The 24184-nt window shown below is 42.0% G+C and overlaps 1 protein-coding gene across 8 annotated transcripts in view; it reads right to left on the bottom strand.

Moving 5' to 3' along the window:
* Positions 1-24184, bottom strand: part of ANKS3 (ankyrin repeat and sterile alpha motif domain containing 3) — a 47228-nt gene that overhangs the window by 5757 nt on the left and 17287 nt on the right. For all 8 annotated transcript variants that reach the window (XM_049902986.1, XM_049902987.1, XM_049902985.1 and 5 more), the window contains 2 exons: positions 7299-7434; positions 1899-2057 (listed from right to left, as the gene is read on the bottom strand). In XM_049902986.1, the coding sequence (XP_049758943.1) occupies positions 1899-2057; positions 7299-7434 (295 nt within the window). The remainder of the gene's footprint in view (positions 1-1898; positions 2058-7298; positions 7435-24184) is intronic.

Here is a 24184-nt window from a genome sequence, read left to right on the forward strand (position 1 = left end):
ATACTCACAAGAACATGGTAACTAGGAAACATAGTGGAGGCTTATCTCACAGAAAGTCAAAGCTGTCAAAAGCTTAGAAAATTTACATACCCGAGAGGTATCACCTAAGACAATGCTCAAATCTACACAAAAATGAGGCTCCCACTCAGGATTTTTCAGTTTCACACATTTCAAAAGGCTTCTACCTTGAGGCTAAATGTGTTAAAATTGGGCTACCCCTTCTTCCCAAAGAACTCCAGAGGCATAAAAAATAGTTGGGATACCATCTAGCCCATGAGTCTCCAAAGGGTTAAGCTAAAAAGTAGGAAATGGTAAGCTGTAATCACAACTTCCTGAGCTACAGAAAACGAATAGTGATAGGTGTCCTCTTTAGCTGGAAACATCTAACGCCACACACACCTGCCTTCAACCTTCTCTGAGACCCTACACAGGCATTACTGGTGTTCCTCCTCGGGTTGGTGAATCCTGGCCAAAAAGAGATCCAGCTAAATAAGGTAAAGGTAGAATGTCCTGGGCTAAAAATTAACAGCAGCTACACAAACTTCCATACGTTCCATGTGTCTGCCTCCACGAAAATGTGCAGAAAAGGCAGAGCACAAAACTAAAGACGAAACAAAACTAGACAAGCATAACTCTTTTTTTTAAATTGTTAGTAAAGACAATACATGCACTTAGAGAAAATTCAAATACGATCACAAGGTACAAGGAAAATCTAAAGTCCCCTGAAATGCCACTACTGAGAAACACCTGCCAGCATCCCTTTGTTGAACATTCTTCCACGCTTGTGGGTATCACTATATAAAAATAACTGCGCAAGACAGGCTTCGGCCTTGTTTTGGTAATTAGAAAGGATTCTGTGTTAAGTAGCACCCGCTGTGTGGCTATGCAGGCCAATAACAAGTAACACCCCAGGGATAAGACCCGTCCTTCCTATCCCCCCAGCCATACCTCACGGTGGGGACAGGTAGCATGGACTCCTCGGAAGGACAGGCTGCCGCTCAGAGAGACAACGGTTCAGTCCTCCAGCTAGGAGCTCAAAAGCACACAAGCCAGGACACATGGTGGCTCCCGGCACCCAGAGGGAAGCTTGCCAGAAGCTGGGGGAAGGGTTTCTCCAGCCCCCCAGTCTGTGCAGGGAGAAGGCCCATCTGGAGTTCTCTACCCAGCGCAAATGAGTTTGAGCATCCCAGGACTGTATAAGGGAATCACATTACTCATAGTTATTGACTGAAACATGGTTGCCTCTGTTGGGGAAAGTCTCTTCCTACCCAGGCTTCAGAGGGGCTCACTCATGAGAAGGGACTACTAACCCAGCCCACCAGATCAGCAGCCATAGCCTGGCCCCAGGCAGTGACAGCCATCAAAGGAAGATGTCACTCACACCTGAGTATGTCACTCAGTAAGGCCAGAGCAAAAAAGAGCACCACACACAACTCACCACAGAACCGGTGCTCCCTGAGAACATAGCACTTGACACTTGATTTGAGAATAAACTCGAGATCTGGACAAAGGGTCTAGGATTCTAGCACCACCAAGTACACCACCTGACAGTTCTCAGAAGGGTTTGAGCACCACCTCCGTCATCTTGAGAAGAAAGCGAGACCAGAGCCATACCCTGGCCCTAGAAGCACATCCAGCCCACTGCCCAGCAGATGCCCAGGTGGTGTGGGACTTGAAGGGTCATATTTCCCTGCACTAGCTTATCCACCTGAACAAGTGAAATCTGAGCTAAGCTATGACAGCTCTATTTCTGACTCTAACTGGTGGGAGGGACAGTCAAGGAGATGAACCAGATCCCAAGCCAGTGGGGACTACTGTGTGCCCATCGCTGTAATCAGCTGTGGGTCTCAGTCTCGGAGTGAGACATCAAAGAGCCACCAGGAAAACGGAATGCTCACCGTAGCAAGGCTGCTGGGTCCTGCCTCCAAGTCCAATGGCAGTGATCCTGGCCAAGGCACGAGGCCCCTCATGGATGCTGAGGCCCTTCTTCCGGCACGGCCTCTGCCTCTGAGGAACAGAGTAGGATTCGTCGGATGAGCTTAGGTCTTCGTATTTTTCTGCGGGTCAGACATCAAAATTAAAGCAGTTTGTTCAATGATGGACTAATTCACTAATCCTTCAAGTAAACTAGAAGAAATTAAGAGTTGCTGGTTTTCCCAAATTAAGAATAAGAGGAGTGTGCCCCCAAAGACTTGACTTGTAAGAAATGCCACAATGGGCCAGACCACTGCTCAAACGGGACACGGACATCAGGGGAGGTGGCGACTTGCTAAGTGTGAGGCTAAACTAAAACAGCTCATTATGATGGGGTAGAAGTCTCCTTTCCCCATCTTCTCTTTGTGTTTTCCAAATTTGTTCTAAAATGCATGTATTGTTTACAATCCAAAATAAATTACATTCTAAGTTTAAATGAAAAGCAAGATCTATCACTTAATGAAAATACAGGCATATGAGTCACAACCTCTTAAATAATTTTATATTTTCAGCCTGAACAACTTCTTGGGACATGAATGCCGTATGTTTGCTATTGAAAGTTTTATAAAATATTTCAAATCACTGAGCTGAAAGAGCTCAACACACCTGTAGCCTTTAGCATTTTACAGTTTCTTACAGTTTTTTATATTTGATCATATACCCATTGGATTCTACTTTTAAGAGACAAGGCATTTAAGTGAGGAACTGATAAGCCCTCATCTTAGAGTTGCAGATATGAAGGAGTGGTCCCTCACGAGACCATCTCATACCATATGAGAGCTGGTATTTACTACAGAACACTCCTGATGTCAGAAAGAGAGATGGGCAGAGCCCAGTTCATTTAAACACAGCCAGTGCCGTCGAGTGGACTTTTGCTCTCCTTTCCCCATGAAATGCGCTCCTTGGACGCTCAAGGATCTACACCAAGAGGAGGAGGCTGTGGTCTCATCCAAGTAGGAGAGGAAGGAAGTTATAAAAATAAATGGACCTAAGTGGAATTCTGGGAAGATGGTGGCATAAACAGACCTTCATTCTGACTCTTCCCCCACAAATACAACAAGCAAGATGACAACGGATGGTGCTTGGCTTTGAGGGACTCTGAATTGGGGAGCAGAGGAAAGCAGCAGGGAACTGCAGACAGGGAAGAATCAGTGACTCAATAATGAGTCATACATGGTAGGAAAATGGCTTCTCCTACTGTCCCTACCCATCCCCCAGCCACACAGGCTGCCAGTTGTGGTGAACTGGGGTAGTGGCCCCAGAAAAAGAGCCTGCTTCCTTAACCACAACAGCCCCTGCCCAGAGACAGGACCCCCAAGCTTCTGTGCTTAAATCAACAAGACAGACTTCCCTAGGTGCTTGCTTGGAGTGTGCCAGCACCTCCCCACCTGAACTCTGTCGATGGCACGTCTACTGCAGATTGCTACAGAAAGCCTGTACAGTGGAGTCTGCTCTCATAGTGAACACTCTCCGTGCCTCTCTGCGTACTCCAGAGCTCAGGCCTCTAAGGCCTCTGAATCAACAGGATAGACCTCTGGGAGTAAGGGCAGGTCTGTCTGCTCCCCCTTCCAGTCAGTGCTGAGGACTGCTGACTGAGGCTGCTATGTGTTAGGAAGCAAGCATTTTTAGTGCAGGCTACGTCCACAGCCAATATACTACAGGGTGGGCTCTGACAGCACAAGGCAGACCTCCCTGGGGGTCTATTTGGAGTGTGACAACCCCCTCCTTCAACTGGTAATTGTCAGCTGCCAGACTGATAAAAACTCCTACAGAAGGTTCCCTACATTGGAGTCTGGGGGTGGGTCACCTAAGTAGAGACTGCTCCCCCAAATACTACAGGGCCACTGGGACTCTCAAACCAACAAGGAAGGTCTTTCAGAGGTCCTTCTGGGGAGTACCAGCCCCTCCTCCTCCTGAAGCAGAGGAAAGTCTGCCTCTGCTTCCCTTGAATGCCAGCTCAAATATAAACAGTCCCCACAGAGCAGGGAAGGAAGCCTTGCGCAAAAACAAAGGTAACATCTAGCCCCAAAGGGGGCTTGCTGGTTGTAGGTTTTCCAGCTAAAAACATGGCTGCAAAAACAGAGGAAAAAAAAAAAAAAAGGAAGGGAATAATAAAACAGAGAGAGGACTGTGCCCCCCCACCCCCAGTGGGCAGATTGATTAGTACATGGTATCTCACCTGATTGGCAGTACCTGCTGGTGGAAAGACTGACCACAACATGTTCTCTGGTGTGTTTGGGAGAGACAAAGTTGAAAACCAAGAGCTGGAACTTTCAAATCCTAATTAAACCAGGGAGGGAGAAGGCACTATCACAGAGAGGGAGAGGAAACTGCAAGAAAGCCGGAAGTCTCTGTCCACCTAAGAGTTTTCTGCAGAAAGTAGTGTGGGCAAAAACACCAAATACCAGGGAAAACAAAGTTAACACCCTCAAAAATCCTAATGCCCCAACAAAAAAATTCACAAGACATACAAAGAACAGAGAAACAATGGCCCATCCAAATGAACATGATAAAGGGAGTGAAAGCACATCTCGGGATGACCAAATAATGAAAAAAATGGAAGAATATAACAACATTAAACATAATTAAAGAACTAATGGAAAACATAGACAAAGAGCTAAATAAGGAAAACAACACAAGAACAAAATAAGGATCTAAAATAAGAGATACTGCAACTGAAAGGGACAATAACTGAAATGAAAAATACAATAGAAGGACCTACCAACAGATTTAATCATGCAGAAGAAATCAGCGAATTAGAGGATAAGACAGTTAAAATTACAAACACTGAAGAGTAACAAGACAGAAGTTCAAGAAGGCTGAGTACATTTTAATGCAATTTAATGTACTTTAATGATAAGAAACTTAGTATCTATTCATGAGAATTCCAGGCGATGAGAGAAAGGGACAGAAAGAATATTTGAAGAAATAATGACAGAAAAATTCCCCCATCTAACAAAGAACATGAATCTACAAACCCAAGAAGCTCAAAGGACCCCAAGCAAGATAAACCCAAAAATACGTACACCAAGACACATTATAGTTAGGGTCTCGAAAAGTAAAGATAAAGAGAGAATCCTGAAAGCAGGGATAGAGAAGCAAATAGTCACATACGAAGGATCCCAATAAGATTAGGGGCTGATTTCAGAAACACTAGAGGCCAGAAGCAATGGAATGATATATTTAAAGTGCTGAGAAAAAAAAAAAAAACTGTCAAAAATATTATACCCAGGGAAACTATCCTTAAAGAATGAGGGTGAAATTAAAACATTCCCAGACAAACAGAAGCTGAGAGAGTTTATATCTACCAGACCAGCCCTACAAAAAATACTATTGGGAGTTCTGCAGACACTAGAAAGTAATTCAAAGCTATACATAGCAAGACCCCTAATACAAGGAAATGCATGGACAACTATAAGGGCTAGTAGTAAGGTATTCATGCTTGATAATTCTAAATGTTTTGTCCATGTTTTTTAATAATAAATATATAAAAAGCAAGGATAAAATTATGTTACAGGGCACATGAAATATAAAGACATAATTAGCGATAACAAAAGGTGGGGGAGAGGACTGGCATATAGGATTTTTTGTATGTTATGGATGTTAAGTTGGTACCAACTTACCCTGGAATGTTATAAATACAAGCTGTTAAGTGTAATATTCATGGTAATCAGTAAGAAAACAGTATAGAAAAAAACAGAAAAGGAAAAGAGAAACTATAGGATATGCAAAGAAAAGAGAAACACACTAATAATAGGGGACTTTGTGGAAAAAGAAGTAAGGATGCAGAAGTCCTAAATAACATAAGGTAGATTTTTAGAAAAACAGTGGATTTTATGCCCAGGTAATGGAGAATTCCATTTCTTCTCAACCATACATGGACTATTTACAAAAACTGATCATTAAGCCACAAAGAGGACATTGATAAGTTCCATAAAGAGGGATTACAAACACTCTCTGATCAAAATGCAATCAAATCAGAAATTAATCACAAAATCCAAAAGGCCTGTTTATCTAGAAATAAAAACAAAACAACACTAACAAAAAACCAAACAAAACCAACTTCTATTAAACAACTCTTGGGCAAAGGAAGAAATATGAACCAAAATTACAGAATTTTTTAAAAATAATGAGGGCACATGTTAGAAGCTCTGGGATACATTTAACGCATCATCAGAGGAAATTCCATACCTTAAACATTTATATTAACAAAAGAATGAATTCAAAGAATGTAATCAATGTCATTGAATTCTACATGTAAAAACTGTTGAACTGGTGCACGTTTTGCTGGGTATATTCTCAACATCATCAAAATAATTTTTTTTTTAAAAGAATGAATCCTCAACTCAAAAAGCTACAGAAAAAAACAAAGTAAAACTCTCCAGCACCCTCCAAAAAGAGGCGCAAGCAGAAATTAATGAGGTAGAGAACTAAAAACCAGTGGGTATATGTAATTAATAAACCAAATTCCTGTTTTTTTTTTCTTTTTACTTACTAGACAAATGGACATAAAATGTAGTTCATTTATAAATTTACCACGGTCTCAATAAAAACATCAACACTTTGCTTTTGAGGAGCTAGGTAAGTTGATACTCAAGTTCATAGAGAAAAAGAAATAGCTAGGAAAACACTGAAAAAGAAAAGCTGTGAGGGGGACTGGCCCTCCTAGATATTAAAATAGACTAAACAAAGCCTCTGTCATTAAAACTGTGTGGGTCTGGTGCGTGAATAGAACAGTGTAACAGATGGTACAGACACAGACCCAAGTACAAATGGAAATTCAGTGTTAGATAAAGACAGCATCTCAAATCACTAGGTCAAAGATGGACTCTAAATAAATGGCACTGGGACAACTGGGTAGCCATTTAGAGAAAGATAAAATTGGAACCACACCTCACATCACATGAGAAAAAAGTCTTAACGGATCAGAGATCTCAATGTAAAAACTGAAACCAAGAACTAGCAGAAAACACGTGTGAATTCTTACACACTCAGGGTGCAAGGAAAGGTTTCCTGTGACTCAAAATCCAGAGGCAATAAAGGACTGATAAATTTGACTACACAAAATTAACATATTTTACAAGGCAACAAACACCACAGCATAGCCAGAAGATAACATAGAAGGAAACACTAGAACCCAGGTCCCTCTTTGTGGGCTCCATACAGCCTGGCACTGTCTCCCGTGGGCCAGCAGGCCTCAGCCTTGATGCTCAATGGAATCAGCTGTAGCCACACCTCAGAGGAGCAGGTGTTGGGGGGAGATCTTATTTCACTCACAGGTGCCCAGAATGCCCAGGGCAACCTCGACTTCCTCAGACAGGTACCTGGGCTCCGAAAGAGGCTCGTGGGCAGAGCTGTTGCGTGGGTGTCTATCAGCCCCACAATCTTCATGTGTCCATACTGCTTGGCCAGCATCCGGGCTGTGGCGCCATTGTGGTCTCGTGTGTCCACTTTGACTCCCTGTGAAAGCCATGAAAGAAGAATTGGGCACCTACCCTTCGAAGCACCCTCACTTCCCAGGCTGCCGGCCCTGGATAAGAGAAAGTGAGAGGCATCTTAACAGCACATCCAGAAAGCTCTGCTCCTGAGGGCCGCCAGACACGAGGGCCAGGTGAAAAAGGGGTGGAGGTTTGTCTGGTGGGGCTGAGGAGGGACTGCTGGACACGTAAAAGGGAGCAGTAATCAAGCTGTGGCACAGCTGCAGCCTCTGGGCCTCAAAGCACTGCCAGGGTGTTGTTTCATTTGGCTGAAGCCCACAATGGTGGATTGGACCCAGGTGGGGAAGGCAAAATTGGAGGGTCCCGGCCTGGACCCTTTTCTGCGCTTGTCCTACTCTCTCCACACAGGGAAAACCAAGACAACAGGCTCACTAGTGAAATGCCCTTAAAACCATGGTATCACCACCCTTCTGAAATAATTGGTAGCTTTTATCCAAAGCTCTGAAAAGTGCTTAGAGTCCCCAGCACAATAATTCCATGTCTGCAACTCTATCCTAAGGAATTAACCCTACATACAAAGAAAGCTTTTACATACAAAGATGTTCAGCACATTATTTACAATAACGAAAACCTGGAGGCAACAGCTGATGCTCATGTGGACGGGAAAGCCAGCTATGTTGCCGCCTCTTGGCAGAACACACTGCAGCCATAAATGTTGATATTTACAAACAGTTGGTATCAGCTTTTTAAAAAAGATGATGCAAAATTGTATGTACATTACAATTACAGCCATATTAAAACAAAACAAAAAAAGGTATACGGAAAACAATACAGGGAGGAAATATGCCCAAAATGTTAGTATTTTCAAGCAATGAGATGATGGCTTTTCTGCCTTTTTTTGGTTATTTTTTAATTTATTCTGCTGTAGGTGAAAGTCTACAAGTCAGTCTCTCATACAGAATGTTACACACACCTTGCTGTGTACTCCCAGCTGCTCTCCTCCTAATCAGACAGCACATTCCTACTGTCCACACTGTATTCACCGTGTCCATTCAGCCGGCTCCTGTCCCCCTCTTTCTTCTCATCTTGCCACCAGAACAGGAGCTGCTCACATAGACTCAAGTGTCCCTTGAGCCAAGAAGCTCACTCCTCACCAGTATCACTATCCATCTTATAGTTCAGTCCAATCCATCTTCAGAGTTGTTTTTGGAAATGGTTCCAATCTTGGGCTAACAAAGGGAATGTGGATCATGACTGTAAGGGTCTCTCCAGTCTCACTCAGAACATTAAGCCTGATCTTTTTATGAGAATTTGAGATCTGCATCCCACTGTTCTCCTGCACCATCAGGGATTCTCTGTTGTGTTCTCTGTCAGGGCAGTGATCAGTGATAGTCGGGCACCATCTAGTTCTTCCGATCTCAGGCTGATGAAGTCTCTGGTTTATGTGGCCCTTTCTGTCTCTTGGGCTCATCTTTACCATATGTCTTTTCGGTATTCTTCATTCTCCTTTGCTACAGGTAGGTTGAGACCAACAGATGCATCTTAGATGGCCATTTGCTACGTTTAGGACCCCAGATGCCTCTCACTAAAGTGGGATGCAGAACGTTTTCTTAATACATTTTGTTATGCCAATTGACCTAGATGTCCCCTGAAACCATGGTCCCCAGACCCCTGTCCCTGCTACGCTGGCCTTCAAAGCATTTGGTTGTGTTCAGGAAACTTCTTTGCTTTTGGCTTTGTCCAGTTGTACTGACTTCCCCTCTTGTGTGTTGCCATTCCCTTCACCGAAAGTAATTTTTTGTCTACTATCCAGTTTATCCAGTTAGTGGATATCCCTCTCCCTCCCTCCCCACTCTCGTAACCATCAAAGAATATTTTTTTCTATGTTTAAACTTTAGAGTTCTTATAATAGTGGTCTCATACAATATTTGTCCTTTTGCAACTGACTAATGTCACTCAGCATAATGTCTTCCAGATTCCTCCATGTTATGAAATGTTTCGCGGATTCACCGTTGTTCTTAATCGTTACGTAGTATTCCATTGTGTGACTATACCATAATTTATTTATCCATTCATCTGTTGATGGGCATCTTGGTTGCTTCCATCTTTTTGCTATTGTAAACAGTGCTGCTATGAACATGGGTGTCCATATATCTGTTCGTGTGAAGGCTCTTATTTCTTTAAGGTATGTTCTAAGGAGTAGAACTGTTGGGTGGTATGGTAGTTCTATTTCTAGCTCTTTAAGGAAGACCGAATCAATTTCCAAAGTGGTTGTACTATTTTACATTCCCACCAGCAGTGTATAAGTGTTCCAGTCTCTCCACAACGTCTCCAACATTTATTATCTTGTGTTTTTTGGATTAATGCCAGCCTTTTGGAGGTGAGAAGGAGTCTCATTGTAGTTTTGATTTGCATTCCTCTAATATTTTCTGCCTTTCTGATCTTCACGTCTATTTTTCAAATCGGAAGAGCCCAATTCACTTTACATTTCAAAAGCTACACGCCTGTACTCTCACACCTGGTGGTGGGAGGCTAACTGGCACACACTCGGGAGGGCAAACTGCACAGGGAATTGTTGTTGGGTGCTGTCCAGTCAATTCCAACTCATAGTGACCCTATAGAACAGAGTAGAACTCCCCCATAGGGTTTCCAAGGCTGAAATCTTTACGGAAGCACACTGCCACTTCTTTCTCCCTTGGAGCAGCTGGTGGGTTCGAACCACCAACCTTTCAGTTAGAATTGTCATGTAGATTTTAGAGATCAGGCACTGATCAGAAATGTCATAGCTAAAAACTTTTTCTGGTCTGTAGGTAGTCTTTTTACTCTTTTGGTGAAGTCTTTGGATGAGCACAGGTGTTTGATTTTTAGGAGCTCCCAGTTATCTAGTTTTTCTTCTGCACTCTTAATAATGTTTTGTATACTGTTTATGCCATGTATTAGGGCTCCCAACGTCCCTATTTTTTCTTCCATGATCTTTATTGTTTTAGATTTTATATTTAGATCTTTGATCCATTTTGAGTTAGTTTTTGTGCATGGAGTGAGGTATGGGTCTTGTTTCATTTTTTTGCAGATGGATATCCAGTTATGCCAGCACCATTTGTTAAAATGACTGTCTTTTCCCCATTTAACTGTTTTGGGGCTTCTGTCAAATATCAACTGCTCCTATATGGATGGATTTATGTCTAGATTCTCAATTCTGTTCCATTGGTCCACCTATCTGTTGTTGTACCAGCACCAGGCTGTTTTGACTACTGTGGCTGTATAATATGTTCTAAAATCAGGTAGAGCAAGGCTTCCCACTTTGTTCTTCTTTTATTATTTCCAAACCTTAGTTTTCTCATCCACAAAATGGGTCCAATCTCTTTGCAAGATTGAAGGAAGGGTAAAACGAGATACTATATGCAAGTTGCCTAGCACCGTGCCTAAAACATAACAGATGTGAAATGATGGTTTATCCCCTCCCCTTTTACATAAGAATACCCACCCCCTCCAGCTGAGGTTTCGCTGTGGGCCTGGGGGAGTCTGTCACCTTAATCTTAAGGCTGTCCCTGAAGTTGGTCAGTAGTGCCTTATTTTTCCAGGGCCTCTTTCCCTTCCATATGAAGTTGGTGATTTGTTTCTCCATCTCATTAAAGAATGTTGTTGGGATTTGGATCGGAATTGCATTAAATGTATAGATCGCTTTTGGTAGGATAGACATTTTTATAATGTTAAGTCTTCCTATCCACGAGCAAGGTATGTTTTTCTACTTATGTAAGTCTCTTTTGGTTTCTTGCAGAAGTGTACTGTAGTTTTCTTTGTATAAATCTTTTACATCTCTGGTAAGATTTATTCCTAAGTATTTTATCTTCTTGGAGGGTACTGATTTGGTGATTTCCTCTTCGATGTTCTTTTTGTTGGTGTAGAGGAATCCAGCTGATTTTTGTATGTTTATCTTGTATCCTGATACTCTGCTGAACTCTTCTATTAGCTTCAGTAGTTTTCTGGAGGATTCCTTAGGGTTTTCTGTGTATAAGATCATGTCATCTGCAAATAGAGATAATTTTACTTCTTCCTTGCCAATCTGGATCCCCTTTATTTCTTTACCTAGCCTAACTGCTCTGGCTGGGACCTCCAATACAATGTTGAACAAGAGCGATGATAAAGGGCATCCTTGTCTGGTTCCCGATCTCAATGGGAATGCTTTCAGGCTCTCTCCATTTAGGGTGATCTTGACTGTTGGCTTTGTATAAATGCCCTTTATTATGTTAAGGAATTTTCCTTCTATTCCTATTTGGCTGAGAGTTTTTGTCATGAATGAGTGTTGAACTTTGTCAAATGCCTTTTCTGCATCAATTGATAAAATCATGTGATTCTTGCCTTTTGTTTCATTTATGTGGTGGATTACATTAATTGTTTTTCTAATGTTGAACCATCCCTGCATACCTGGTATGAAAACCACGTGGTCATGGTGAATTATTTTTTTGATATGTTGTTCAATCCTATTGGCTAGAGTTTTGTTGAGGATTTTTGCATCTACGTTCATGAGGGATATAGGTCTATAATTTTCTTTTCTTGTGGTGTCTTTACCTGGTTTTGGTATCAGGGATATGGTGGCTTCATAGAATGAGTTTGGTAGTATTCCGTCCTTTTGTATGCTCTGAAATACCTTTAGTAGTAGTGGTGTTAACTCCTCTCTGAAAGTTTAGTAGAACTCTGCAATGAAGCCATCCAGACCAGGACTTTTTTTTTTTGCTGGGAGTTTTTTGATTACCTTTTCAATCTCTTCTCTTGTTATGGGTCTATTTACATGTTCTACCTCTGTTTGTGTTAGTTTAGGTAGGTAGTATGTTTCTAGGAATTCATCCATTTCTTCTAGGTTTTCAAATTTGTTTGAGTACAGTTTTTCATATTAATCTGGTATGATTCATTTAATTTCAGTTGGGTCTGTTGTAATATCGCCCATCTCATTTCTTATTCGGGTTATTTGCTTCCTCTCCTGTTTTTCTTTTGTCAGTTTGACCAGTGATTTATCAATTTTGTTGATTTTTTCAAAAAACTAGCTAGCTTTTGGTCTTGTTAATTCTTTCAATTGTTTTTCTGTTTTCTATTTCATTTAGTTCAGCTCTAATTTTTATTATTTGCTTTCTTCTGATACCTGTGGGTTTCTTTTGTTGCTCTCTTTCTATTTGTTCAAGTTGTAGGGATAATTCTTTGATATTGGCCCTTTCTTCTTTTTGGATGTATACATTTATTGGTATAAATTGGCCTCTGAGCACCACTTTTGCTGTGTCCCAAAGGTTCTGATAGGAAGTGTTTTCATTCTCATTGGATTCTCTGAATTTCTTTATTCCATCCTTAATATCTTCTATAATCCAGTCTTTTTTGAGCAGGGTATTGTTCAGTTGCCTAGTGTTTGATTTCTTTTCCCTGCTTTTCCTATTATTGATTTCCACTTTTATGGCCTTATGGTCAGAGAAGATGCTTTGTAATATTTCAATGTTTTGGATTCTGCTAAGGCTTGCTTTATGACCTAATATGTGGTCTATTCTAAAGAATGTTCCATGTGGACTAGAAAAGAAAGTACACTTGGTTGCTGTTGGGTGGAGTGTTCTGTATATGTCTACGAGGTCAAGTTCGTTGACTGTGGCATCTAGATCTTCCGTGTCTTTATTGAGTTTCTTTCTGGATGTCCTGTCCTTCACCGAAAGTGGTGTGTTGAAGTCTCCTACTATTATTGTGGAGCTATCCATCTCACTTTTCAATGCTGATAGTTTGTTTTATGTATCTTGCAGCCCTGTCATTGGGTACATAAATATTTAATATGATTATATCTTCTTGGTGTATTGTCCCTTTAATCATTATATAATGTCCTTCCTTATCCGTTATGATGGATTTAAAGTCTACTTTGTCAGAAATTAATATTGCCACTCCTGCTCTTTTTTGATTGTTGTTTGCTTGATATATTTTTTTCTAACCTTTGAGTTTTAGTTTGTTTGTGTCTCTAAGTCTAAGGTGTGTCTCTTGTAGGCAGCATATAGACGGATCGTGTTTCTTTATCCAGTCCGAGACTCTCTGTCTCTTTATTGGTGCATTTAGTCCATTTACATTCAGCGTAATTATAGATAAATAAGTGTTTAGTGTTGCCATTTTGATGCCTTTTTATGTGTGTTGTTGACAATTTCATTTTTCCACTTACTTTTTTGTGCTGAGACGTTTCTCTTAGTAAATTGTGAGATCCTCATTTTCATAGTGTTTGACCTTATGTTTGTTGAGGAGTTACGTTTTTCTTGGCTTTTATCTTGAGTTATGGAGTTGTTATACCTCTTTGTGGTTACCTTAATATTTACCCCTATTTTTCTAAGTAAAAACCTAACTTGTATTGTCCTATATCGCCTTGTATCACTCTCCATATGGCAGTTCTATGCCACTTATATTTAGTCCCTCTTTTTAATTATTGTGATCTTTTACATATTGACTTCAATGATTTCCTGTTATGAGCATTTTTTTTTAATTAATCTTAATTTGTTTATGTGATTTCCCTATTTGAGTTGATATCAGGATGTTCTGATTTGTGACCTTGTGTTGTCCTGGTATCTGATATTATTGGTTTTCTGACCAAACAATTTCCTTTAGTATTTCTTGTAGCTTTGGTTTGGTTTTTGCAAATTCTCTAAGCTTGTGTTTATCTGTAAATATCTTAATTTCGCCTTCATATTTCAGAGAGAGTTTTGCTGGATATATGATCCTAGGCTGGCAGTTTTTCTCCTTCAGTGCTCTGTATATGTCATCCCATTGCCTTCTTGCCTGTATGGTTTCTGCTGAGTAGTCTGAACTTATTGATTCTCCCTTGAAGGAGACCTTTCTTTTATCCCTGGCTGCTTTTAAAATTTTCTCTTTATCTTTGGTTTTGGCAAGTTTGATGATAATATGTCTTGGTGTTTTTCTTTTTGGATCAAGCTTAAATGGGGTTCGATGAGCATCTTGGATAGATATCCTTTCATCTTTCATGATGTCAGGGACGTTTTCTGTCAGTAGATCTTCAACTATTTTCTCTGTGTTTTCTGTCCTCCCTCCCTGTTCTGGGACTCCAATCGCACACAAGTTATCCTTCTTGATAGAGTCCCACATGATTCTTAGGGTTTCTTCATTTTTTTTAATTCTTTTCTCTGATTTTTTTTCCAGCTATGTTGGTGTTAATTCCCTGGTCCTCCAGATTTCCCAGTCTGCATTCTAATTGCTCGAGTCTGCTCCTCTGACTTCCTATTGCATTGTCTAATTCTGTAATTTTATTGTTAATCTTCTGGATTTCTACATGCTCTCTATGGATTCTTGCAACTTATTAATTTTTCCACTATGTTCTTGAATGATCTTTTTGAGTTCTTCAACTGTTTTATCAGTGTGTTCCTTGGCTTTTTCTGCAGTTTGCCTTATTTCGTTTCTGAGGTCATCCCCGATGTCTTGAAGCATTCTGTAAATTAGTTTTTTATATTCTGTATCTGATAATTCCAGGATTGTATCTTCATTTGGGAAAGATTTTGATTCTTTTGTTTGGGGGGTTGTAGAAGCTGTCATGGTCTGCTTCTTTATGTGGTTTGATATCGACTGCTGTCTCCGAGCAAGTGGTTTATTCTGTAATTGCTCACTGAGTCTTATCTTGTTTTGTTTTCTTTCAATATACGTGGATGGGCTACTAGATTGTGCTGTCTTGTTTATTGTAGCCCTTGACTTATTTATGACCTATTACCAGCTGGTATGGGCTGTTGCCAGATATATATGCCTGAGTCTATTCACTATTCTTGAGTAGAATCTGATTTTGGGTCATCAAGTGTGTGCTGCACCCTAACACCTATCCACCTCGAGAAGTAGTGGTGATAGTTGTGTGCACCAGATTCTATTAGCAGCTGGGGTTCACACTCCGGGGGGGCAGGATGCTGACAGGCTTCCCCCAAGTGTCAGTGAGGTAGGTGTGTCTCTATTCTTGTAGCACCTTGGTGGGAGGGCACTGCAGCTGTACCTTAGGCCCCCAGTGCAAGTACCTCTACTGACTGGTAGGTGTCACCCTCCTTAGACCCCTAAGGCAAGAGGCTAGGTGGTCTGGGGGGAGCTTCAGCCCTCAGTTCCCTGTTGTGGGTCAGTTAGGGCTCTGTTGAATAAGCTGAGATATCAGACCTGGGAAACTTGTTTTTCCAGAAAATCCGCTAAAAAAAATTCAGTCAGATCCCTATCAGAACTGGCTCTGGATTATAACCGCCACCTTGTTCCCTGTAAGGATGAAAGTCCGAGATTTGGATCATATATGCTTGGCTGTAGCTGTTTCTGTGTTTTTAGTCCAATTAAGGATGGATTTTTGGTCCCTGGGTTTTTTGTGGTTCCTTCTCTCAGGCCAGAAGAATGGGTTAGGAAAAGACCACAAAAAAAAAAAAAAAAAAGGAAAAGCAAAGCAGCCGTGGAGCCGGAGCCATTCTCCCTCTGGCTCAGGAAATTCCAATGTTAATGAAGCCGCCGGGGAAGGGTGGGGGAGGATTCAAAGAAACAGGAGATTAAAAAAAAAAAAAAAAAGGCACCCCAGAATATAGCCAAAGTTGCTTATCTTGCTTGGAATGACTATTTTATCTGAGACTCCTGAGGGGCATGTGGCCTATGTGTGCTGGCTGTGTGGAGATTGTTCCCGGGGGTCTGGCCCACTGAAGCCGCGGTCAGATTCTCCGCTGCCAGTCCAAAGCCCAGCGACAAGGTTCCCCTGCTGGGACGCTGCAGTCCCGGCTCCAAAATCAGTTGCTGCCTCCCGGGGACTTATCGTCCCACCAGCCGCGTTGCCGTGTCGCCCGCGCGGACCGGCTGGGCCCCCTCCCTGAGTTAGTTCAGGGGAGTAGGGCTACGCCCCGTGTTTGCGCCGTGACAGTGCCGAGTCAAAAGCCTGGCGCCAAGGTGCCCCGGCTGGGACGCTGCACTCCCGGCTCCAAAATCAGTCGCTGCCTCCCAGGGACTTCTCGTCCCGCCAGCCTCATTGCCGCGCCGTCCCCGCGGACCGGCTGGACCCCCTCCCGGGGTTAGTTCAGGGGAGTAGGGCTACGCCCCGTGCTTGCGCCATGACAGTGCCCAGTCAAAAGCTCGGCGCCAAGGTTCCCTGGGTGGGACGCTGCATTTCCGGCTCCAAATCCAGTCACTGCCTCCTGGGGACTTCTCCCACGAGCCGCGTCGCCACTCCGCCCGCGCGGACCGGCTGGGCCCCCTCCCGAGGTCAGTTCAGGGGGTAGGGCTGCACCCCTTGTTTGCGCCGTCACAAGTTTTTTAAGTTCAGCCCCCCTGGGCCCAGACCTAAGCCCGGTGCCAAGGTTACCTGACTGTGACATTGGCTCCAGGCTCCGAAAACAGTTGCTGCTTCCCCATATTTGTTCGTTCTCCATCTCTAAGTCTGTTTTTGTTGTTCAGGGTTCGTAGATTGTTATGTATGTGATCGATTCAATTGTTTTTCCGAGTCTTTGTTGCAAGAGGGATCCGAGGTAGCGTCTACCTAGTCCGCCATCTTGGCCCCGCCTCCTAATTCTCTTGGGTTGATTCCTGATATTATTTATTTTCTAACCAAAGAACTCCCTTTAGTATTTCTTGTAGTTTTGGTTTGGTTTTTATGAATTCCCTCAACTTGTGTTTATCTGGAAATATCTTAATTTCACCTTCATATTTAAGAGACAGTTTTGCTGGATATATGATTCTTGGCTGGCAATTTTTTTCCTTCAATTTTTTAAATAAGTCATCCCATTGCCTTCTTGCCTGCATGGTTTCTGCCGAGTAGTCTGAGCTTATTCTTACTGACTGTCCTTTGTAGGTAACTTTTTGTTTATCCCTCGCTGCTCTTATAATTCTTTCATCTTTAGTTTTGGCAAGTTTGATTATAATATGTCTTGGTGAGTTTCTTTTAACATCTACCTTATGTGGAGTTCGATGAGCATCTTGGATAGATATCTTCTCATCTTTCACAATACCAGTGAGGTTTTCTGCCAACAAATTTTCAACAATTTTCTCTCTATTTTCTATTATTCCTCCCTGTTCTGGTATTCCAATCACTCATAGGTTATTTCTCTTGATATAGTCCCACATGATTCTTAAGGTTTCTTCATTTTTTTAAATTCTTTTATCTGATTTTTCTTCAAATATATTAGTGCCAAGTGATTTATCTTCAAGTTCAGAAATTCTAGCTTATACTTGCTCAGTTCTGCTCCTCTGGCTTTCTACTGAGTTCTCTTAATTCTGTAATTTTATTGTTAATCTTCTGAATTTCTGATTGCTGTCTGTCTATGGATTTTTCAGCTTATTAAACTTTTCATTATGTTCCTGAATTATCTTTCCAATTTCTTCAATTGCTTTATCTGTGTGCTCCTTGGCTTGTTCTGCATATTGCCTCATTTCCTTCCTGATGTATTGAAGGGTTCTGTATATTAAACCTTTGTATTCTGCATCTGGTAATTCCAGGAATGCACTTTCATCTAGAAGATCCCTGGATTCTTTGTTCTGAGAGCCTGCTGAGGTGATCATGGTCTGTTTCTTTATATGACTTGATATTGACTGTTGTCTCTGAGCTATCTATAAGTTATTGTATTAGTTTATGCTTGCTTACTGTGTTGTAGCTGCTTGCTTTGTTTTGTTTTTGTATACCCCTATGGGTTGCTTGAGTGAGCTAGCTTGATTATTTTTGCCTTTGGAGCTCTGATGTCCTGTCCCCAGCTGGCTAGAGCTGTTATCAGGTATATCAGTCTAGGAGTCCATTCAGTTTTCTTGTATAAATTCCGCTCAGGTTTTCAGGTAGCGGATCATCAAGTGTATGGTACAGGCTCTGTCCTACACTCTCAGAGGGGCATGGGTGATTGGCGTACATACCAGTCTCTGATTGCAGCAGGGGGTCATGCTCTGAACAAGGCAGGGGGCTGAGAACCAACCCTCCAGTGTCTCTGAGGAGAACACATCCCTGTTCCCTAGAGCGTGCAGGTGGGTGGGTTCTGCAGAGGGACCACGGGCACCCAAAGTTTTTGGTTGTAAGGACTGGGTGGTACCAGTAATCTCTGGACCCTTGTCGCGGGTGGCTGGGTGACCTGAGTGGAGCTACCAGTCCTTAGGTCCCTGATGTGGGTAGGTGAGGACCTTGTTTAATAGGCAAAGGAATGTCAAATGTCAAACACCCACCACTCCATCGCACAGGTGAAGTGGTTGGAGTTTGCCAACAAGGGCCTATTCTCCCGAAATAGGCCCACATAGGTCCATGCAGAAGGGAAGGGTGCTCAAGGTCCACAGATGGTTTATGCCTGGACAGGAGCCACTTCTGTCCTGAGCTCCCCCGGTTAATGGAGCTAGCAAATTATCTTTTCCCCCAGTTGCAAATCTTTTTCTTTCCCAAGGCCTGGAGGATGGCTCTAGGTCCTCAACAGGGCCTATCTCAGGCCCAGGGATTTAGCCGCTGAAGCTGGCTTGGGGGTGGGGGGGGGCGCGGTGCAGTAAAATACACGCAAGTACTTAGCTTTTGCCAAGAGCGCTGTTCTTCACAGGTTCCGGAGGTGTGAGTAGGCTGTGCGGCTGGCTGCTTCTCCCTGAGGAAACTGCTCCGGGAACGGTGCCTGAGGTCTCCCTCTGATTCAGGTCTGGTAACTCCTCTCCACTTCTGAAGGGTCTCTTTCTCCCCCTGCTCCTCAGTTCGTTGTCTAAGCTTGCCTTTGATGCTCAGGGCTCCCAGTTTGTCACAAATATACTCCTTCCACTTGTTTTTTCGGGTCTTTGTTGTAAGGAGGGCTCGCCGGAAGCATCTGTGTATTCCGCCATCTTGGCTCCGCCTCCTGCTTTGAATTTTTTGTTGATACCATGTGTTTTCATTAATGTAAGCATGCTGAATCATTGAGTGTGTCAAAAATTTTGGTAGGTAGTATTAATTTTTTTTCTTTCCCCCTCCTCCCACAGGCTACCTAAGTGTTAGCTGTTATTGTCGGGTGCCGTCAAGTTGGTCCTGACTCATAGCAACCCCATGTACAACAGAACGAAATACTGCCCGGTCCTGCACCATCCTCATGATCGTTGTTATACTTGAGCCCATTGTTGCAGCCACTGTGTCAATCCATCTGCTTTAAGGTCTTCCTCTTTTTTGCTGGCCCTCAAATAGTCAAAAAGGCCTTAGCCTTTGTAGCAGCACACACTGTCGATAGTGCAGCAGCTTCCCAATAAACCTTCAGAGGCAAAAAAAAGTACCTGGTCCCTACAGGCACCTGCGAGCACGAAAGCGTTAAATTCTGATTCGCTCCTACAAGAGAATACTATGCAGCCTTTAAAAACAAAAAAAGGACAAAACAGCTACACGTACATTGATACAGAAAAACCTCTACAATGTACATTGTTGTTGTTAGTTGCCAGTCGAGTCTATACATACACTGATATAGAATGATCTCTATAATATGTTGTTAGTTGCAGTCAAATTGATTCTGACTAAGGGTGACCAGAGGTGTGCAGAGTAGGACTGCTCCAAAAGGTTTTCAAGGCTGTGGATCTTTCAGAAGCAGATCACCAGGCCTCTTAGAAGGCCTCTCTGGGTGGGTTCGAATAGCCAATCTTTCCGCTATTAGTTGGCTATTAGTCGAGTGGTTAACCATTTGTGCCACCTAGAAAGCAAGGTGGGAACAGCTACGTGGGTGGGGCAGACAATGTGCTGTAGGTGCTTATACATGCCCAGACTAAGAGGATACACAGAGCCTGATATGAGATGCCTGTGAGGAGGGCAACCAGGAGACAGGGTACAAGGGTGGGAGAAGCTCAGCTTCTGTGTCATCTCCATTTTTTTTTACCATGTACATGCGCTGTCCCCAGATTCTTTTTAAAAAAAGGGATGGCATTCTTAAAATGTATTATTCGAAACGTTCCCGCCAGTAAAAAAAGAACAAGCAATCCAACAGAAAATTGGGCCAAAAATACGACACAATTCGTGAAAGAAATACAACTCATAAAAGACACAATTCACACGGTCAATAAACATACAGAAAAAATGGTCAACCTCAGTAACAATTAAGGAAGTGCAGAGTAAAACAAATGCCACTTTCCTCCCACCAGACTGGCCACTTAAGAGACTAGGGATAGCCAACTAGTGAGACGGGGGGATGCGCACCTGCTGTGTCACTGCAGGAAGGACAACACAGACAACCTTTTTGGTGGGAATCTGTTAGGACCTACTAAAACTTCCCCCCACTGGACTTTTTAAAACCGTTTTATCGAGCTATAATTCATATACCATACAATTCACCCATTTAAAGTATACAAATTAGTTGTGCAACCATTACCATAATCAGTTTTAGAACATTTTGATCTCCCCAAAAAGAAGTCACATACCCCTTAGCCATCATCCTCCCCCACCTCAATCTCCACACTTCCCCCAGCCCTAGGAAATCACTCATCTCTGCTCCTACAGACTGGCCTGTTCTGAACATTTCATGTAAAAGGAATCATACAATATGTGGTCCTTTGTGATACAAACATAATGTTTTCAAGGTTCATCCACATTGTAGTACATGCATCAGTACTTCATTCCTTTTTATGACTGAATATTCCATTGTAATATCACATTTTGTGTATCCATTTAGCAGTGGATTAGACATTTGGGTTGTGTCTACTTTTTGCCTATTATGAATAATGCTGCTATGAACATTCATGTACAAGTTTTTGTTACAATACTGGTTTTTAATTCTTTTGGGTATGTATCTAGGAGTAAAATTTGAATCATATGGTAATTCTATGTAGACCTTTTTATGAAACTGCCAAACTGTTCTCCATAGCAGCTGCCCCAGTTTATGTTCCCATCAACAGTGTATCAGGGTTCCAATTTCTCTATGTCCTCATCAGTATTTGTTATTATTTGTCTTTTTTATTCTGGCCATCCTACTGGGCATGGTGTGGTATCTCATTATGGTTTTGATTTGCATTTCCCTGATGGCTAATGATGTTGAGCATCTTTTCATGTGCTATTGGTCATCTCTATATCTTCCTTGGAAAAATGTCTAGTCAAATCCTTTGCCCATTTTTTAACTGGGTTATTTGACTTTTTAATAGGGCCTGTTAAGTTTAAAATGTGACCACCAGCAATTCCTCGTGTGCAAATATAGTACATAGAAATAACTACATGTGTGCTAAAGCCACGTGTGCAAGGATATTCTCTAGAGCACTATGTGCAATTGCAAAATGTCGGAAAGTTAAATGTCTGCTAAGGAACTGATTCCGTTAAACTTGGGGCATGTTATCCATGGAATACTGTACAGGGATATGTGCTGACCTGATAAGATGTCTGTTGTTGTTAGGTACTGTCGAGTCAGTTCCAACTCATACCCACCTTATGCACAACAGAGCGAAACACTGCCTGGTCCTATGCTATCCTCACAATTGGTTGCCATGCTTGAGCCCACTGTTGCAGCCACTGGGTCGATTCATCTTGTTGACCCTCTACTTTACTAAGCACTATGTCCTTCTCCAGGGACTGATCCCTCCTGATAACATGTACAAAGTATGTAAGACGTAGTCTCTCCATCCTTGCTTCCAAGGAGCACTCTTGGTTATACTTCTTCCAAGACAGATTTGTTTGTTCTCTTGGCAGTCCATGGTATATTTAATATTCTTCATCAATACCACAATTTAAAGGTGTCAATTCTTCGATCTTCCTTATTCATTGTTCAGCTTTCACACACATATGCAGTGATTGAAAACACCATGGCTTGGGTCAGGCGCGCATTAGTGCTCAAGGTGACATCTTTGCTTTTCAACACTTTAAAGAGGTCTTTTGCCGCTGATTTGCCCAATGCAACGCGTCTTTTGATTTCCTGACTGGTGCTTCCATGAGTGTTGACTGTGGATCAAGTAAAGTGAAATCCTGGACAACCTCAATCTTTTCTCTATCATGATGTTGCTTATTGGTTCAGTTGTGAGAACTTTTGTTTTCTTTATGTTGAGGTATAATCCATACCGAAGGCTGTGGTCTTTGATCTTTATTAGTGAGTGCTTCAAGTTTTCTTCATTTCAGCAAGCCGGGTTGTGTCATCTGCATGTCTCGGGTTATTAATGAGTCTTCCTCCAATCCTGATGCCCCGTTCTTCTTCACATAGTCCAGCTTCTTGGATTATTTGTTCAGTATACAGACTGAATAAGTATGGTGAAAGGATACAACCCTGACGCACACCTTTCTTGACTTTAAACCACAAAGTATCCCCTTGTTCTGTTTGAATGACTGCCTCTTGATCCACGTACAGAATCCTCATGAACACAAGTGTTCTGGAATTCCCATTCGCCGCAATGTTATCCATAATTTGTTATGATTCCCACAGTCGAATGCCTTAACATAGTCAATAAAACACAGGTAAACATCTTTCTGGTATTCTCTGCTTCCAGCCAGGATCCATCTGACATCAGCAATGATGTCCCTGGTTCCACGTCCTCTTCTAAATTTGGCTTGAATTTCTGGCAGTTCCCTGTCGATATACTGCTACAGCCACTTTTGGAATGATCTTCAGCAAAATTTTGCTTACATTGACATTAATAATTTCAATAATTTCCCTGTTCAGTTGGATCGCCTTTCTTGGAAATAGCCATAAATATGGATCTTTTTCCAGTAGGCTGGCCAGATAGCTGTCTTCCAAATTTCTCGACATAGACGAGTGAGCACTTACTGCGCTGCATCCATTTGCTGCAACATCTCAATCAGTATTTTGTCAATTCCCAGAGCCTTGTTTTTGCCAATGCCTTCAGCGCGTCTTGGACTTCTTCCTTTGATACTATTCATTCTTGATCATATGCTACCTCATGAAATGGCTGAATGTGAAACAATTCTTTTTGGTATGCTGACTCCATGTATTCCTTCCATCTTGTTTTGATGCTTCTTGCATCGTTAAATATCTTCCCCATAGAATCCTTTAGTATTGTAACTCGACGCTTGACTTTTTCTTCAGTTCTTTTCACTTGAGAAATGCTGAGTGTGTTCTTCCCTTTTGGTTTTCTATCTCCAGGTCGTTGCACATGTCATCATAATACTTTACTTTCTCTTCTCAAGCCGCCCTTTGAAATTTTCTGTTCAGCTCTTTTACTTCATCATTTTTTCCTTTTGTTTTAGCTACTCCCTGTCCAGGAGCAAGTTTCAGAGTCTCTTCTGACATCCATTTAGGTCTTTTCTTTCTCTCCTGTCTTTTTAATGACCTCTTGCTTTCTTCATGTATGATGTCCTTGGTGTCATTCCACAGCTCATCTGGTATTTGTAATTAGTGGTCGACAAATCAAATCTATTCTTGAGATGGTCTCTAAATTCAGGTGGGATATACCTAAGGTTGTACTTTGGCTTTCACGGACTTGTTCTAATTTTCTTCAGTTTCAACTTAAACTTGCATATGAGCAATTGACGGTCTGATTCGCAGTCGGCCCCTGGCCTTGTTCTCACTGATGATACTGAGCTTTTCCATCATCTCTTTCCACAGGTGTCATCGATTTGATTCCTGTGTATTCCATCTGGTAAGGTCCATGTGTATAGTTAGTTGCTGTTTATGTTGGTAAAAAAAGGTATTTGCAGTGAAGAAATCCTCAGTCTTGCAAAATACAATCATGCGATGACTGATGTCTAGTGGATATTAAGTGAGTTTTTAAAAGGTGCAGAGCAAATACATAGTAGAATCCTATTTTTGTTCAAAACCAAAAGCGATGTGTTTGCACATTTATAGAGAAACATACAGTGTACCTGGGCAAGCAGAGGAATGAACCTGGGGAGGCTTTGTACAAAAACAGTGCAAATCTTG

The sequence above is a fragment of the Elephas maximus genome, chromosome 12 (assembly GCF_024166365.1).
Source record: "Elephas maximus indicus isolate mEleMax1 chromosome 12, mEleMax1 primary haplotype, whole genome shotgun sequence".
Lineage (NCBI taxonomy): Eukaryota > Metazoa > Chordata > Mammalia > Proboscidea > Elephantidae > Elephas > Elephas maximus.